Raw genomic sequence first — 16,379 nt, forward strand, 5'->3', positions numbered from 1 at the left:
ACCCATAAATTCATAAAAACAGATTAGAACAAAGTTGCAGAAAAACAAAAATAGAAAACTGATAAACATTTGAAAAAAAAAAAACCCTAAATTTATTCTTAAATATTTGTGCATATTACAAAAACGTTTGCCAAAATTGGATCGCATTAAACTGATCATGTGATATATCAGGGATTGTGGGACTTTAGTATCTAGAACGTACTGCTTTAGTTTGACCACACATGAGGATACAAATCAAAACTTGAAACTAGATCCTTTCAAATACACAATTACAATCTTTACTTTAGTCGTGACACATATGGCTCTAACGTAAAACAATAATTAAAAAAACTGTAAAAAAATGAAACTTGCAACCACTTCATTGAGTTCAGTCCTCGAGTCTGAGTGTTCAGATGCAGCATGGAGTGTGTACAATCATGAACATCCACATAAACACATGATTCGCATCACTGTAAGTCCCACTGTGAGTCCCATGATCGGCGCTGCTGATGTCAGGGGAAGCAGAGGCTCATGGGAAGACTGTCGGTCTGGTGAAGCAGAGGCTCATGGGAAGACTGTCGGCCGGGTGAAGCAGAGGCTCATGGGAAGACTGTCGGGATGGGGCACTGCCAGCCCTCTGAAGACTCCTGCACACTCTCCTCCAGATCCAGAGCCGACTCCGGGTGTTTGCCCTCCTGTAACGGCACCGGCGGCGAGTCCGACTCAGAGTCGTGTTCCAGCACCACCTCCACCTCCTGCGGCTTCACTGTCAGGGAATGACACAAGAGTTCACAGTTGCTGATATTACTCACGGGTACATCTCTGAGCATTCACACCCAGTGCAGATCAGCCGGCGTGTGGTCACTAGCTCCGCCCACCAGTGTTTGATTGACAGACAGAAGAAACCTGTCTGGTAACAGGATCAGTGTGTGGAGAGAGACGAGTGACGTCAGCTTTAGACACTCTAAACTCACTCTTCTCCCTCTTCCCCTCCATCATCAGCTCAGAGAGAACTTTACTTTAGTTAAAAATGAAGAAAAGATTCAAGAAGTAAAAACGAATGTTTGTCGGGTGTTTAATAGTGGAAATAAGGTGTTTCCTAATAAAGCAGCATCCATTTTTGATTTTAATAAATATAATCATATCATAAATATCAATAGTATCAATAGGTGACAATTATTTTCAGTGTGCAAACAGCATTTGCCTTATTGGTTTTGTCTATAATTTTAACTGCTAACGTTTTAAGAAGAAACACATGTAATATTAGCGTCTGTGCTGTGATGTCCCTCAGCAGCAACACCTGCAATCACCTTTACCTGTGTGTTCACACTCATACGGCAGGTTCCCTGAAGAGGGCACTCGTGCTGCGTGGACTGACGCTGAGGGGACGCATGGCGTAATGACGTCTTGAAGCCCGTGTGGACTCAGTCCAGTGGTGTGGCGGGTCGTCAGCGGCGGGTGACGTCATGAACAGGACACTATACAGCTGCCCAAAACAGAGCCGCGCTAGCTCCTGTGTCTTAGCAAGCGCTCTGTGTCTGTTTGTTGTTCTGTCTTTATATATATATATATAAAGTTATGGCAAGCAAGCAGCAGTTCAGAGTGTGTGTGCACCCCTGCCCGTGTTATTTACCGGGTGGACACACACAACCTTCGTGTTGCTTGTTTGGGTGAGGAGCTGGAGGGCGCTGGCTGTGGACACTGTGATGTGCTTCCAGTGCCGACGCTCTGATCCCGCCTGGCGTTCTGTCGTGAGGATGCGCAGGCTCGCGCTCCCCAGGGTCATGGGATCCCCAGGGTCAGGGGTCAGGGTCACACTCCCCAGGGTCAGGGGTCAGGATCACACTCCCCAGGGTCATGGGATCCCCAGGGTCAGGGGTCAGGGTCACACTCCCCAGGGTCAGGGGTCAGGATCACACTCCCCAGGGTCATGGGATCCCCAGGGTCAGGGGTCAGGATCACACTCCCCAGAGTCAGGGGTCAGGATCACACTCCCCAGGGTCATGGGATCCCCAGGGTCAGGGGTCAGGATCACACTCCCCAGAGTCAGGGGTCAGGATCACACTCCCCAGGGTCAGGGGTCAGGGTCACACTCCCCAGGGTCATGGGATCCCCAGGGTCAGGGGTCAGGATCACACTCCCCAGGGTCAGGGGTCAGGGTCACACTCCCCAGGGTCATGGGATCCCCAGGGTCAGGGGTCAGGATCACACTCCCCAGGGTCAGGGGTCAGGATCACACTCCCCAGGGTCATGGGATCCCCAGGGTCAGGGGTCAGGATCACACTCCCCAGGGTCAGGGGTCAGGGGTCAGGATCACACTCCCCAGGGTCAGGGGTCAGGATCACAGTCGTGGGGTTCGCAGATGGACCTATCAGCAGGGTTAGAGACGGCCCAGCCTCATCTCTGCCCTCACCTGATGGACCCAGAGCTTCTCTCAGGGTTTGGAGCACGCGCTGCGGGTACTTCCGCCCGGACTGAGGCACACTGCAGCTGTCTAGTCCTGAGGAAGCAGATGTTGTCAGTGTTGGAGCAGGAGATACTGAGGATTCACCAGCTCAGTCTCATGCTTTGTTGAGCTTATGAGGGGCTTTTCACTGGCTCATGAGTCGGTCGGACGGCTTCACCTATGGCTGTCCGTTCCCATTCTACTAGGAGTCTGGCGGCCTCAAGGCCCTTATGTCAGGAGTAGGGTTGGGTACCGAAACCCGGTTCCAATAGGGAACCGGTTCCGACGTAAACGGTAGTAACGAGACCGAATAAGAACGAAACTTTCGGTGCCTGATTTCGGTGCCTGACTTTTTTTTACTGCCCCCTATAAAACATCTCGCAGCACGAATGTTCCTTTAATAAAACATCTCCAGTTAACCAGCAGAGCATTCATTTTGTTCGTTTGTTAATAAGAGACGATCTAGCATTGAAATGTGTTTTTTAAATCAAGTGATCAAAGTGCTCGTTGGCGCTGGGATCAGTGGCGCGGATACAGTGTTTTCTCGGCTCGCGCACACGCCGCACTGTCTTCACTCGGACGCGCACTTGAATCCGTTGCGGATACTCTCAATTCGTTCCTGTGAAATCACAAAATATAATGCACACAAACGTGTCCCTGCTTTGATATACAACCACTGATGAACAATCGGTTTTGAAAAAAAAAAAAAAAAAGAAAAACTGTACGAATGCGGATTAGAACCCAAAACCTCTGACACGCTTGACAAGTTCAAGTTCAGCTGCCAGTGTCGTGGTGGACATGGTAAGTCTAGTATTTTAATGCCAACTGCAAATCTTAATAATAATAATAATAATACATTTTATTTGGCCGATGCCTTTCTAAATACCCAAGGACATCTTACATGTTTCGGAGGACATAAAAGAAGGAAAGAAATAAAAAAATATTTAAATTCATAGTAGGCTAATACATGTTACAAATAAGACAAATCAGAAAAGTGCTAAGAAGGCCAGAAGAAAGCACTATAAAAGAGTGTCAGAAGAGTTACTATGGCGATGTAGAACTAAAAAGTTTTAAAGATTAAAAGCTTTCTTAAAGAGATAGGTCTTTAACAATTTTTTTAATGAATTGACAGCGTCTGCCTGTCGAATGTGGCAGGGGAGGGCATTCCAAAGTCTTGGAGCAGCGCAACTGAAGGCCCTGGCCCCCATGGTGGAGAGGCGGAATTTGGGGGTGACAAGGAGGCCAGTCGAGGAAGAGCGGAGGGAGCGTGTAGGAACATATCCTGATAGGAGGTCATAAATGTAGCTGGGTGCAAGATTATGAAGTGCTTTGTAGGTGATGACGAGGGTCTTAAAATCAATACGGAAGTGCACAGGGAACCAGTGTAGAGTGATAAGGATAGGTGTAATGTGTTCAGATGGTCTGGTACCAGTAAGGATTCGAGCGGCAGAGTTCTGAATAAGTTGAAGCCTATTTATCAGCTTAGAAGGGAGACCGATGAGAAGGGAGTTGCAATAATCCAGACGTGACGTGACAAGGGCATGAATTAGGGTTTCAGTGCTGGCTTGTGTCAATGAGGGTCTAAGCCTGGAGATATTTCGGAGGTGAAAGAATGAAGTCCGGGTAAGTGATTTAATCTGAGATTTGAATGAAAGGGAACTGTCCAGAATGACACCAAGGCTTTTGACTTGCGTTGACAGAGGGACTGTGATCTCATCTATGGTTAAATTGAGGTTTTGCTGTTTTGAGAGAGTAGATTTGGAGCCGATGAGCAGGACTTCTGTCTTATTGGCATTCAGTTTTAAAAAGTTTGTGTTCATCCAGATTTGAATGTCTTGAAGAAAGTTGCTGAGTGAGGTGGGTGGAAGGGGAGATGAAGGTTTAGTTGAAATATAAAGCTGGGTGTCGTCAGCATAGCAGTGGAAATGAATTTTGTGGTGTCTCATGATCTTGCCCAGGGGAAGCAGATATATAATGAAGAGGAGTGGACCCAACACTGACCCCTGGGGGACACCCTGAGTCACAAACGCACAGGTCGATTTATAGTGTTTGAGTTGTACGAACTGCTGACGATCCGTGAGGTATGAACAGAACCAGGAGAGTGCATCCCCCATGATACCAATGCTGGCTAGACGTTCAATGAGGAGGGGATGTGAGATGGTGTCAAAGGCAGCGCTCAAGTCAAGTAAGATCAGGATGGACAATAGACCAGAGTCAGCAGCACAGAGTAGGTCATTGGTGATTTTTACCAATGCTGTTTCCGTGCTATGTTTAGCACGGAAACCAGACTGGAAATGTTCATACAGATCATTGTAGATGAGATGGTGATGTAGTTGATGTGCCACGACCCGCTCCAGTATCTTGGAGACAAAAGGAAGATTGGAGATGGGACGGTAGTTGTTCAAGTCATCAGGATCAGCATTGGGCTTTTTGAGGACCGGAGTGACAGCAGCAGTCTTAAGAGCGGGCGGTACAATGCCTGTGGAGAGGGAGGAATTTACTAATGTAGTGAGTAATGGAGCGGTGGAAGGCAGGCATGCTTTAAGAAGACTGGTAGGCAGAGGGTCTAATTGGGAAGTAGATGTTTTTGATTTGCTGACAAGTTCTTTGATCTGGTTCTCTGAGGCCAAGGTGAAGTTTGAGAGGGAGATGGTTAAAGCAGAGCCCTGCAGGGCAGTTATGTAGGTCAGGTTATGAACTGTAGTGCTAGGAATATTAGTGCTAGGAATATTAAGCAGATGGTGATGTATTTCTTGAATTTTTTAATGAAAAAAGTTTAGAAACTTGTTGCAGAGTTCCGTTGAGGGGTCAGAGAATACATTTTCAGGTGGCTTAAGGAGCCGGTTTACTGTTGAAAACAGGAGCTTAGAATTGTTATTTCCAGAGTTTATAATGTTCGAATAGTAAGATGTTCTAGCAGCAGAAATGGTGTTATTATATTGCAAGAGGTGATCTTTGTAGGCCTGCGCATGAGATACAAGGCCTGTCTGTTTATACAAGACGTATCATATCAAGTATGAAGTATATCAAGTATATTTATATGAGGCTATACTGTGTGTGTTAAATATTTCTGCTCAGTGTCAGGTATTTCTCTGCTTTAAAGTAAAAGTCATAATATGTGAAGACAAAATGTTGATCTTAACTTAGCCTAAGTGTTTTACATCAGTAGCCTATTAAACGGCACAATTTTTCATTTAATCAGAAATCAGAGAATCTTTAAAGATTTAAGTTAATATTGTGTCCAGTTTGGACACACACACACACACACACACACACACAGGTATTATTTTTTTGATAAAGTGTGTGCGGTTTCGTTTTCTTAAGTACCGGTTCAAGAACCGTTTAAGCACCGGAACCGTTTAAAAAATACCGAGTAGGTACTGGTATCGGATAAAACCCAGCCAATACCCAACCCTAGTCAGGAGTTGCTCTCCCAGATGTCTGTGGTGCGGCAGGGTGGACCTCACCGCACACGTGTGTAAGGTTCTCCTCTTTGAACTTGGACTCTACACCAGGGTCTGCTCCTCGTGATCTCACACTGGAAAGCCACGTTTGTGTGGCGGTGTCCGGGTTTACACTGGATAAATTAATATTAGCAGTAGTGACACGTAACCTGGCCAGTGTCTTCATTCACCAACTTGCAACACAGACCGCCTTGCTAATACACACATGTGGGAGATGCGGGATGGATAAAAATAACTTGAATAAGCCATTAATGGCATGTTGGAGTCATGCTCTTAACAAACTATTTTATTTCCTCTTTCCATATTGTGAATAATAAATGTGTATAATTTTAATTTGCTTATTACACAATGGAGCCTAACTTATTGCAATAATTATTTGCTTTTAAAATTAAAAGCTCTCAATTCATCTTAAAAATAAAACATTGCTGCAAAACGTTCTCGTACTTTAATTTTGAAGGCAAAATCACTACAGACAAAGTTTTTGTGAGTAGCTGTTGCTGTCATGAAGGATCTATTTCAGAACCAGCCGCTTTAGAGTAATCTGAGGTGCGGGCCAGATATTAGTGCTGGCTTTGGCCCGCGGGCAGCCTGTTGCCGACCCCTGGTATAGACGACTGTGGCCTCGGTTCCCTGAAGAGCCATATCTCCCACGTGCCTGTCAGCGGCTTACTTCAGACTTTATGAGGCTAGCGCGGCTCTGTTTTGGGCAGGCCTCATGTGTCCTGGTTCGTGACGTCACTCGCCTCTGATGTCCGCCACACCACTGGACTGAGTCCACACGGGCTTCAAGACGTCATTACGCCACGCGTTCCCTCAGCATCAGTCCACGCAGCACGAGTGGGAGCGCACGCAACGAGTCCACGCAACTCTTCAGGGAGCCGAGGTTACATCAGTTGATCTGAGTAAAGTGTGACTTTACAGTGACAGCTCCAGGGACTTTACCACATTTATTCAGTTTTAGGCAGACACAAGTTTAACCCTGTTTCATGTGTCTGTCTCTGACATGCGGCAGAAAGAGCCTGAAGTCAGCATCCCCCCCGTCTACCCAGTTTGAAAAATATAATTCAACATGCTTTGTCATTTTCACAAATTGAAAAATAAGGGTCAATTGAGTTACTCTTCTCATTCACCGATCTATATGTGCACAAACCACCAGCTTCTCATGATCTTAAAGGGACAGTGCACCCAAACATGGAAATTGTCATGATTTACTGTTGTCATGATGGCTACTGTTAAATGCTTGATTACCAACATTCTTCTAGATATCTTCTTCTGTGTTCAGCACTCATACAGGTTAGTAACAGCATGAGTGTGAGTAAATGATGAGAGACTCTTCATCTTTGGGTGAACTGTCTCTTTAAGAACCCTGAGCACAGGCTGATGACCTGACGACCTGACGACCTGATGACCTGCTCCACACGTACCGGTGAGCTTGCTGCAGGACGGCAGGTAGCCGTGAGATCTCTTCATGTGCAGCTTCATGTTGCTCTTCTGGGTGAAGCTGATGGTGCACACCTCACACCTGTAGGGCTTCTCTCCCGTGTGCTTGACCCGGTGCACCTGCAGAGCGCTCTTCTGGTTGAAGGCTTTATCACACAGAGGACACTTGAAGGGCCGCTCACCTGAAACCAAGAACACGTGCCAGTGAACCTTCACAAACACCTGACTGCACTCGATATCTTACACAACTGCAAAAATGCCAAAGTCTATGACCTTTATGGTACTTATGGTCATTAATTTATACTCATTTCCTTGTTATTCAGAAAAAAATACAATAAATTGCACTAACGGAATTAAAAGGGCAGGCCTGAAAGCAGCCAATGATGTGCTGTTTTTAAGTCACATGACATCTGAATGTCCCTCCAGAACACTCTATCTCCCTCATTAAGGACACCTGTTGAAGTGCTCCAGAAATTGCTCTAATAACCTCATTTCTAAACATCTTTCTCAAAGGGGATTGTTTTTACAGCATCTTTGATAAGTAAACTAGATATTTTTACTCACAAATCAACTGTGTCTAACATAGTTTTACTGTAAATTAATAAAATGTTTCCATAAGGCAACGCTGCACCACAGTGGAACTGCAGTAATGTATTTCCCCATTGGGATTTATTTATAGGTAGTGGCATCAACAATATGATTGCAGTTATTTATTTATTTGAAGTGTTTATTGTAGTATAGTTGTATTTATGTATAAATAACAAATTGATTTCTTCTTTTCAGAAAATGAATACGGCAATATTTTACAGAGAGGGCAATAGTGCAGAGTTAGCTCTTCCATGGGATGAGGGTGAGTATGAGTTAGCCAAACGATAGGGATTAAACGATAGGGATTAAATGATAGGGATTAAATGATAGGGATCTATTTATTTTTGGTTTGCATGAGTTCCAAGTATATAAATCTATCAATTTCTAAAGGAAATGTGCAGTTAAGTAGAAAAGAAAATCACAATTTTATAGAAAAACTATAATTTCCCTAACAATTCCCTTTTTTCAAAAAATCTTTTTGCATTTGAATGATTGAAGCTATTTCATGTAATAAAAACTGATTTGAAAAAATATTTCATGGTTAGAACATAATGCATACCATAAAGGTTTAATTAATCCGTTTGAGACTGTGATCACATGACGGTCCTGCAGGAGAGGGACAGGACGGCAGAGAGAGCAGAGCGTTACCTGTGTGTGTGCGGTTGTGTCTCTCTAACTGACTGGGCTTGGCGAAGGCTTTGTCACAGTTGCCGCATTTGAAGACCTTGGGTTTCTGAGCGCTGACTTTAGGTCCCTTCTTATGGACATACTCGTGCTCCTGAAAGACACATTCAACAGTTCATTACAGTAACAAAGACCCAGAGGATCGATTAACAGAGAACAAAATTTAGTCTCAGTTTGTAAAAAACAAATGGGAAACAGTAATGTGCTGTACTTATAAAGGGAATATGATATGAATTAAGGATTTAGAGGAACATTTGGTCATGGAGTGTCAATATGAGCTGTAAAATAAGAGATTTTAATAGAGGACATTTTGAAGTGTGAACATTAATATTTTTACATGGGAAAAAGTAATTGTTTAGCAGCCATTATTTATTTATTCACACATTGTGCTGCTATGATTTCTGTATAATTGGGTAGAATTAAATATAATTTATATATAAAACATGTTTTTTGACTGTTGAATTTGAAAAAGTAATAGTGAATAGTGACAGATTGCTGCCATCTGGTGAGAGAAAGAAAAATAACATGACTTTAAAATCACGCTGTGACCATAATAGCCAGGAGATGCCTACAGTGTAAAGTTATGCATCTGGATATACACTATGTGGACAAAAGCATTGGGACACTCTTCTTAATTACTGAATTCAGGTGTGTAAATCAAGCCTTTACTCTTGCAGTCTGCATTCACAAACATTAGTGAAATAAATGTGTGGTTCTTCTGGAGCTCAGTGAACTCAGTGTGGTCAGGGATAGCAGGGCACCATTGCAGCAAGTCAGTTCATGGCATTTGATCCCTGCTAGATTTTCCTCAGTCAAGTGGTATTATTGGAAAGGGGAAGCGTTTAAAAACAGCAGCAACTCAGACATGAAGCAGAAGATCATGTAAAGCCACAGTGAACCGGTCACGAGTGCTGAGCACGCTCTGCTGATTCAGTAGAGGAAGAGTTTAAACTCCCACCGGCATCCATCACCGCTGAGACGAGCTGGAACAGAGATCGTGAACCAGACACACGGGAATCTAGCGGAAAGCCTTCCCAGGAGAGTGGAAGCTGCTATAGCTGAGTGAATACTGTGTTTTGATTAAATAAATAAAAAGACAAAGATTGTAAAAAAAAACAAACAAAAAACTTTAATTTAATTTTAAGCTAAAATTCCAGAAAAACATTAAATATTAATTTTAATATACAGTTTTAATCAAAATAATTCAACCCCCATTTAAAAATCAGGTTTACTCAAAATTTACAGACTTTCAGCTGTTTGCAATGAACAAATCAAACAAAAGTAATTAAAATAACTCAACACACCAAATGTTTCAAGTGATTTCCCCAAATTCAATTGAAAATGCAACTTTTAATGACTTCTGCAGTCTCACAAGTATTCAACCCCCTGAATATAATCCCTCCCAACAGCACAGATCTGCAGAACAGGCGTTGCCTCACTAATCAAGGGCTTCATTAGTTGCATCAGGTGTGCTTGAGCTAGAACACATTAAATATCTGAACTGGCGAGGTTTGTTGAGAGTCACGTTTGACTGCATGTTAGAAATATGGCTAAGTCAAAAGAATGGTCCAAAAAGTTAAGAGAATATATCCTTCACGAGATAGCCCTTCACAAACAAGGAACAGGATACAGAAATGCTCCTAGAGACACCGGTGGACGCATAGTTTGCAAGTTAAAGTTACACCTGGACGGGGCAGAAAAAGGAAGCTTCAAACAGATGCAACCAGATTTCTGAGAAGGCAGGTTCAGAGAAGCGCTCGAGTGACCGCAGAAGACCTGCAGCAAGGCCACGGGCACTGAGGTTTCGGAGGCACAGTAAGGTGTTGTGGCGAGGGGGGCGTGGTTCGGCGAGGTCTGTGACGGGAGAGCGAGTCGGGAGACAGGCGTGAGTAAGTAGGTCAGGTGCAGATGACAAACACCTGTGTCTTGTGACCAAGGCGAAGATGGCATAGATTGGGATAAATGGTTGGAACCCCTCTTGTTCGCTATGCGCGAGCTCCCGCAAGCCTCCACGGGGTTTCCCCCCTTCGAGCTTCTTTTTGCACGTCAGCCCGAGGGTTTTAGACGTTCTTAAGGAAACTTGGGAGGAAGGACCTTCAGAAAGTCGAAACAAAATTCAGTATGTTCTGGACCTGAGAACAAAACTCCACACTTAGGGGCGGCTCTCGATGGAGAATTTGTTACAGGCTCAGGACAGACAGACCCAGCTGTACAACAGGGGAACAAAACTGAGAGAATTTATACACCGGGAGATAAAGCCCTTGTATTACTCCCTACATCGAGTTCCAAATTACAAGGACCCTTTCAGGTCACACGTTGGGGATCTCAATTATGAGGTAGTTCGAACGGATAGGAGCGAGGCACGTACAATTTACCACCTCAACCTTCTTTAAAAAATGGAGCGAGGCGGAATCAGTGATGCTGGCGACGGTAATCAGTGCAGAAGAAGATCTCGGGCACCAAAACTCAATCACTCGCTCTGGCCCCGGGGGGAGATCATCTCTCGCCCTCCAGATCACTGATGTAGCCAGGTTGCAGGATTTGCCGACGTGTTCTCGCCCCCTACCCGGCACAGCAAATCTCATTCAGCACCATATTGAGACGCAGCTGACCATAACCTGAACACAGAAAGAAAGTGGTTCAGACTGAATTAGAGGCGATGCTCGAGTTGGTAGTAATAGAAGAATCCAACAGTGGCTGGGCGAGCCCGATAGCTTAAGTATCTAAAACCGACGGCTCTGTTCGTCTCTGTGTGGATTACTGCGAACTGCTTGATCGGCTGGGCACCGCTCGCTTTTATTCGTCACTGGATTTAGCGAAAGGGTATTGGCAGATCCGCTTATCATCTCCATCCAAAGTAGAGGATGGATACCCGAGCCCAACGGGCCGGGCCGGGTTCGGACAGATATTTAGAAATTATGCCCGGGTTCGGGTCGGGCTCGGTCACATCAGCGCGATAAGGCATTGAACATTTTAAATTTAAAACAGCTTATTATGTAGGTAGCCAATGTGCCTGATGCTTTCACTTGATGCAAACGTTTGTTTTTGTGATTAAAATACATGTAAAATATTACCATAACATCTGTCTTCCTGTGTGCGGAAATTTGTTTATGTATCCGTGACAACGAAACACGTGCATGCGCGCCTGTGTTAAGTGCGCTTGTTGCTCCGTGCGCTTGTTGCACTCATCCTGTTGACATTTCCGAATTCCTTCCTACAGTTGCTTAATAAAAGCGGGCTTTCCACACAAACAAATGTACATGTGTCATTAGTATGAGAAAAAAAAGGGATTTTAACTGTCGGTCTGGGGTCGGGCTCGGACATAAATATCTTTATGCCTGTCGGGTCGGGTTCGGTTACTGCTCTGTCGGACGCAGGCCGGGCTTGGACAGAAAAATTCAGCCTGATCCGCACTCTAATCCAAAGAAAAGACAGCCTTCACAACGCCGTTTGGATTACACCAATTCATTACGCTTCCTTTCGGGTTGTTCGGGGCACCGGCCGCTTTTCAGCGCCTCATGGACCCAGTTCTCTGGCCGCCCGCTGCATATCTAGATGATACTGTCATTCATAGCAATGACTTGAGGTGTGTCATTATATTTTATATTATATATATTATAGAGATACCTTGAGGTGTGTGTGGAGCACTGTAAGAGTGTGTATGAGGTGTGTGTGGAGCACTGTAAGAGTGTGTGTGTGGTGTATGTGTGTGTGTGTGTGTGATACCTTGAGGTGTGTGTGGAGCAGGTGTGTGGTGTATGTGTGTGTGTGTGTGTGATACCTTGAGGTGTGTGTGGAGCACTGTAAGAGTGTGTATGAGGTGTGTGTGGAGCACTGTAAGAGTGTGTGTGTGTGTGGTGTATGTGTGTGTGTGTGTGTGATACCTTGAGGTGTGTGTGGAGCAGGTGTGTGTGGAGCAGGAGTGTGTGTGTGATACCTTGAGGTGTGTGTGGAGCAGGAGTGTGTGTGTGATACCTTGAGGTGTGTGTGGAGCAGGTGTGTGTGTGTGATACCTTGAGGTGTGTGTGGAGCAGGAGTGTGTGTGTGATACCTTGAGGTGTGTGTGGAGCAGGAGTGTGTGTGTGATACCTTGAGGTGTGTGTGGAGCAGGTGTGTGTGTGTGATACCTTGAGGTGTGTGTGGAGCAGGAGTGTGTGTGTGATACCTTGAGGTGTGTGTGGAGCAGGTGTGTGTGGAGCAGGAGTGTGTGGAGCAGGAGTGTGTGTGTGATACCTTGAGGTGTGTGTGGAGCAGGTGTGTGTGGAGCAGGAGTGTGTGTGTGATACCTTGAGGTGTGTGTGGAGCAGGTGTGTGTGTGTGATACCTTGAGGTGTGTGTGGAGCAGGTGTGTGTGTGTGATACCTTGAGGTGTGTGTGGAGCAGGAGTGTGTGTGTGATACCTTGAGGTGTGTGGCCCGTTTGAAGGCTTTGCTGCAGACTCGGCACACGTGGCAGCGCTCCTTCCCGTGCTCCTGTCTGCAGTGTCTCCTGAGAGCGTTGGCCGTCAGCAGAGTCTGGCTGCAGTAGAAACACTGGTGCTTCTGCTTCGGTTCGGCCTCCTTCTCCTCCGGCTGCGGATCCAGCATCTGCGTCACAAATCACACACAGCCACATCAGACCCAGTGTGTGTGTGCACAAATCACACACAGCCACATCAGACCCAGTGCAGCACCTGGAAGAATCAGTATGAACCACACGGATGAAACACTGGTTTAGCACAACTCCTCATCTTAGATTAATAAAGTAATGCATGATTGTCTCACAACAAACAAACAACAATTATTGAGAAATGTGGACATCAGGTCACTTTGCATAACCCATGAAAGATACTCTGATATCTCAGGTTTATTTGTATAGTGCTTTTCACACATCATTTCAAATCAGCTTTACAGATTGGATTATTATATTTTGATATGCATTATTACTGTTTTTTGGTAAATAAAATGTTTTATTATCTTTGTGACCAAACACGCTCACAGTGCTTGACCAATCACAACACTCCGCTCCAACTGACCAATCAGAGCACACTTTGCTTTTCAGAAGGTGTGTGAAGATAAAACCGGAGAAAACGGGGCCAGCCAGAGAAGAGACAGACAGTCAGCCAATAGCTGCGCCGCTAGGAGTGCTAGCATCTGATAAGAGGAACTGGACCAGTGAACATCTTCACCAAAACATCAGCTCCGACCCCATCAAACTCTGCATATTCAACACAGTGAAAGTGAAGGCTGCACTGAAACCAGGGCAGACACAACACAGTGAGCACTCAACGCATGAAGTAAAACACAGAGCCAACAGCAAAGCGGTAACAGCTGTGTTAACACTAGAACAGTTCTCAATACACGAGTGAGGAAATTAACTCACCGGAGAACTTGAGACGCCACAGATGGCACATTCAGCGTGTAAAATCTGGTGAAGGTGTTCAGAGAAGACCAGCCAGCAGCAAAGCATATATCCTGAACAGACATCCCTCTACACCAGGCCCACGGAGAGGCAACAGCCCTCGCCGATGAGCTCTGATGTTACGAGGACAATCCTTCCCCTGGCACACATAAGCCAGCGAGACAGCGTCCACAATCCAGTGAGGAAGTCTCTGTTTTGAGACAGTTCACGTCTTTCCTTTTGTACATCCACCAAAGCACTCGAAAAGAGAATAACACTGCAGTCTCCGGGTCCGAAACAGATAATATCACCGTCCATGAGAACGCGTGCAAGTCCCCAATGCGCTTAGCTGAAGCAAGGGCAAGGAGCAGAGCCGTTTTCAGGGAGAGCTCCTTAACAGCAATCGAGACCAAGGGCTGGAACTGTGGTAGAGAGAGCCCTCAAAACTCAAGCTAGATCCCACAGCGGCACTGAAGGACATCATCTCCTCACTCCCCTGAGGAATCTGGCCACCAGAGCATGCCCTCCGATCAGTAGCCCCTAACCGGGGAACGAAACGAACCCCTTCAGCGTGGGTGCAAACACACATTATTTTCCAGCGCGCTAAACATCCGACACGGGGATCACTGGGTCGACATCAGTGTCCTGGCACCATTAAGCAATCATTTCAATTCAGTATCGCGTCAGCTTGAGGCTGTGGGAACAAAATCAATCCCGCCGTGCAGAGGTGAAGATCAGGCCGAAGAAACCGGGCTAAGGCTACACCAATCACAGAGTAGAACAACAGCCAATAGCGCTGAGTGCTCACAGCTGATAGGCAGGGCAAGACCAATGAGCTGCTCAGCTCAAGTACACCAGAATTTGCATATCTGCTAGAATATCAGGCTGCACTGAATAATACAGGGCAGCACAACAGCAGTGATCACACATCAGCGTGTACATAAGCACAGCGTCAACAGCCGAAGCGGCAACAACTGTGAACAGACGTAGTCAGATCAGAATAGCCAGTTGCAGCATCAGACGAAGTCCTCCACCCCGAAATAGCGGCTTTAAAACCGCTCTCCTGACACGCTCTATCGCTCCTTTTGTGAGCAGGCTGTGAACTTCCTGTCTCAGAACGGGGCATTTTGGGGCAAAGTCAGTGACGTACCCACGCCTGAAGCGGAGTGCCTGCGTCTGAACTGAAGGGAATACCTGTGTTGAAATATTTCTATCCCCGGAGGAAAGGACGGGCACAGGTGCGCTGCAACGGTCTCCTCAGAGGAGGGCATGCACACAGAGCCGTGGGCTTCCGCCCGTACACGTGGGAGAAGATGGCTGTGTGGCAGCGTGAACGCGCGCCGATTGAGGAGCAGACCTCAATCTTTTGTGGGACTTTTGTGGGACTGGGGACTTTTATCGCTTAAAAAATTGCTTTGGACATCGTGGAAGAACGGAGTCCTCCTCCTCGAAGCAGCCTAGCGGCGGCCCGACTGGATGAGCCTAGGATTCCAACTTACTCTTGCTCTTGTAGGCTCGTCCGGAGCATTCCACGTCGAGTCCAGCGCGTCCACGAAACCGGACCGGTGGAACGTGGCGACGGCAAAGGCCTCGTCGTCACCGCCGCTTCTGGGTGGGGGAGGGTGGGCCTCGACCCCGTAATAGCATGAGCAAAAACCCTCCTGGTTCTCAAGTGCGCACCGACAGGTCGGCGAGAACTCGTAGGTGTCGGGCGGGTCGATGGGGTATCCATCCGATGCGAGGAAGAAAAGGTAACTCGTCCTCAGGTGCAACTTCAACGATGACAGCGTGAATAAAGAGATTCTGATGTAATTGTTGCGCCAATGCATTATATTCTGCCCACGAGCCTGTCAGTATTTGATACTTCTCGACTATTGGTCAGCTGTTCCAAGCCGGCGTTGGCCTATAAGATTTCCACAAAAGTGGAGAAGGGAGGAGTTCCCGTCATAGCTGACGCAGTGTTGGAGTCACCGCTGTCCAAAGGGAACCTCTTCTACAAGAGACCCAACACAACATCACGACTGGCGTAGAAGAGCATAGTAGGTCCTCTTTAATAAAACCATCATGTTGCCAAAAATCACAAATCTTCTATTTATCTATCAGCATTAAATTCGAAGAGGCTGTGTATCAGCTGACAGCATTATTCACCTGTGTGCTGAGGTTGAGCGAGACCGTATCCAGGATCTGTGTGTCGGACAGAGTCAGAGTCACGCTGCCGTCGCTGGCCACGCCCCCTGATGACATCAGAGTCACGCTGCCGTCGCTGGCCACGCCCCCCGATGACATCACCAGGCTCTGCGAGGACAGGGAGGTGCTGGGAGCCAGAGCACTGACTGATGGGAGAATACACACACTTACTGAGTAAACATCCGTCTATCGCAACTCTATCGCCCTGTGCT

The 16,379-nt window shown here is 46.2% G+C and overlaps 1 protein-coding gene across 5 annotated transcripts in view; it reads right to left on the reverse strand.

The window, feature by feature from the left end:
* Positions 1-68: 68 nt before the first annotated feature.
* znf236 (zinc finger protein 236) overlaps positions 69-16,379 on the reverse strand; it is a 92,517-nt gene continuing 76,206 nt past the window's right edge. For all 5 annotated transcript variants that reach the window (XM_084088201.1, XM_084088200.1, XM_084088202.1 and 2 more), the window contains 5 exons: positions 16,129-16,313; positions 13,002-13,187; positions 8,566-8,695; positions 7,314-7,511; positions 69-745 (listed from right to left, as the gene is read on the reverse strand). In XM_084088201.1, the coding sequence (XP_083944327.1) occupies positions 579-745; positions 7,314-7,511; positions 8,566-8,695; positions 13,002-13,187; positions 16,129-16,313 (866 nt within the window). In that variant the 3' untranslated portion in view covers positions 69-578. The remainder of the gene's footprint in view (positions 746-7,313; positions 7,512-8,565; positions 8,696-13,001; positions 13,188-16,128; positions 16,314-16,379) is intronic.

Source organism: Abramis brama, assembly GCF_963993115.1.
Source record: "Abramis brama genome assembly, chromosome: 17".
NCBI lineage: Eukaryota > Metazoa > Chordata > Actinopteri > Cypriniformes > Leuciscidae > Abramis > Abramis brama.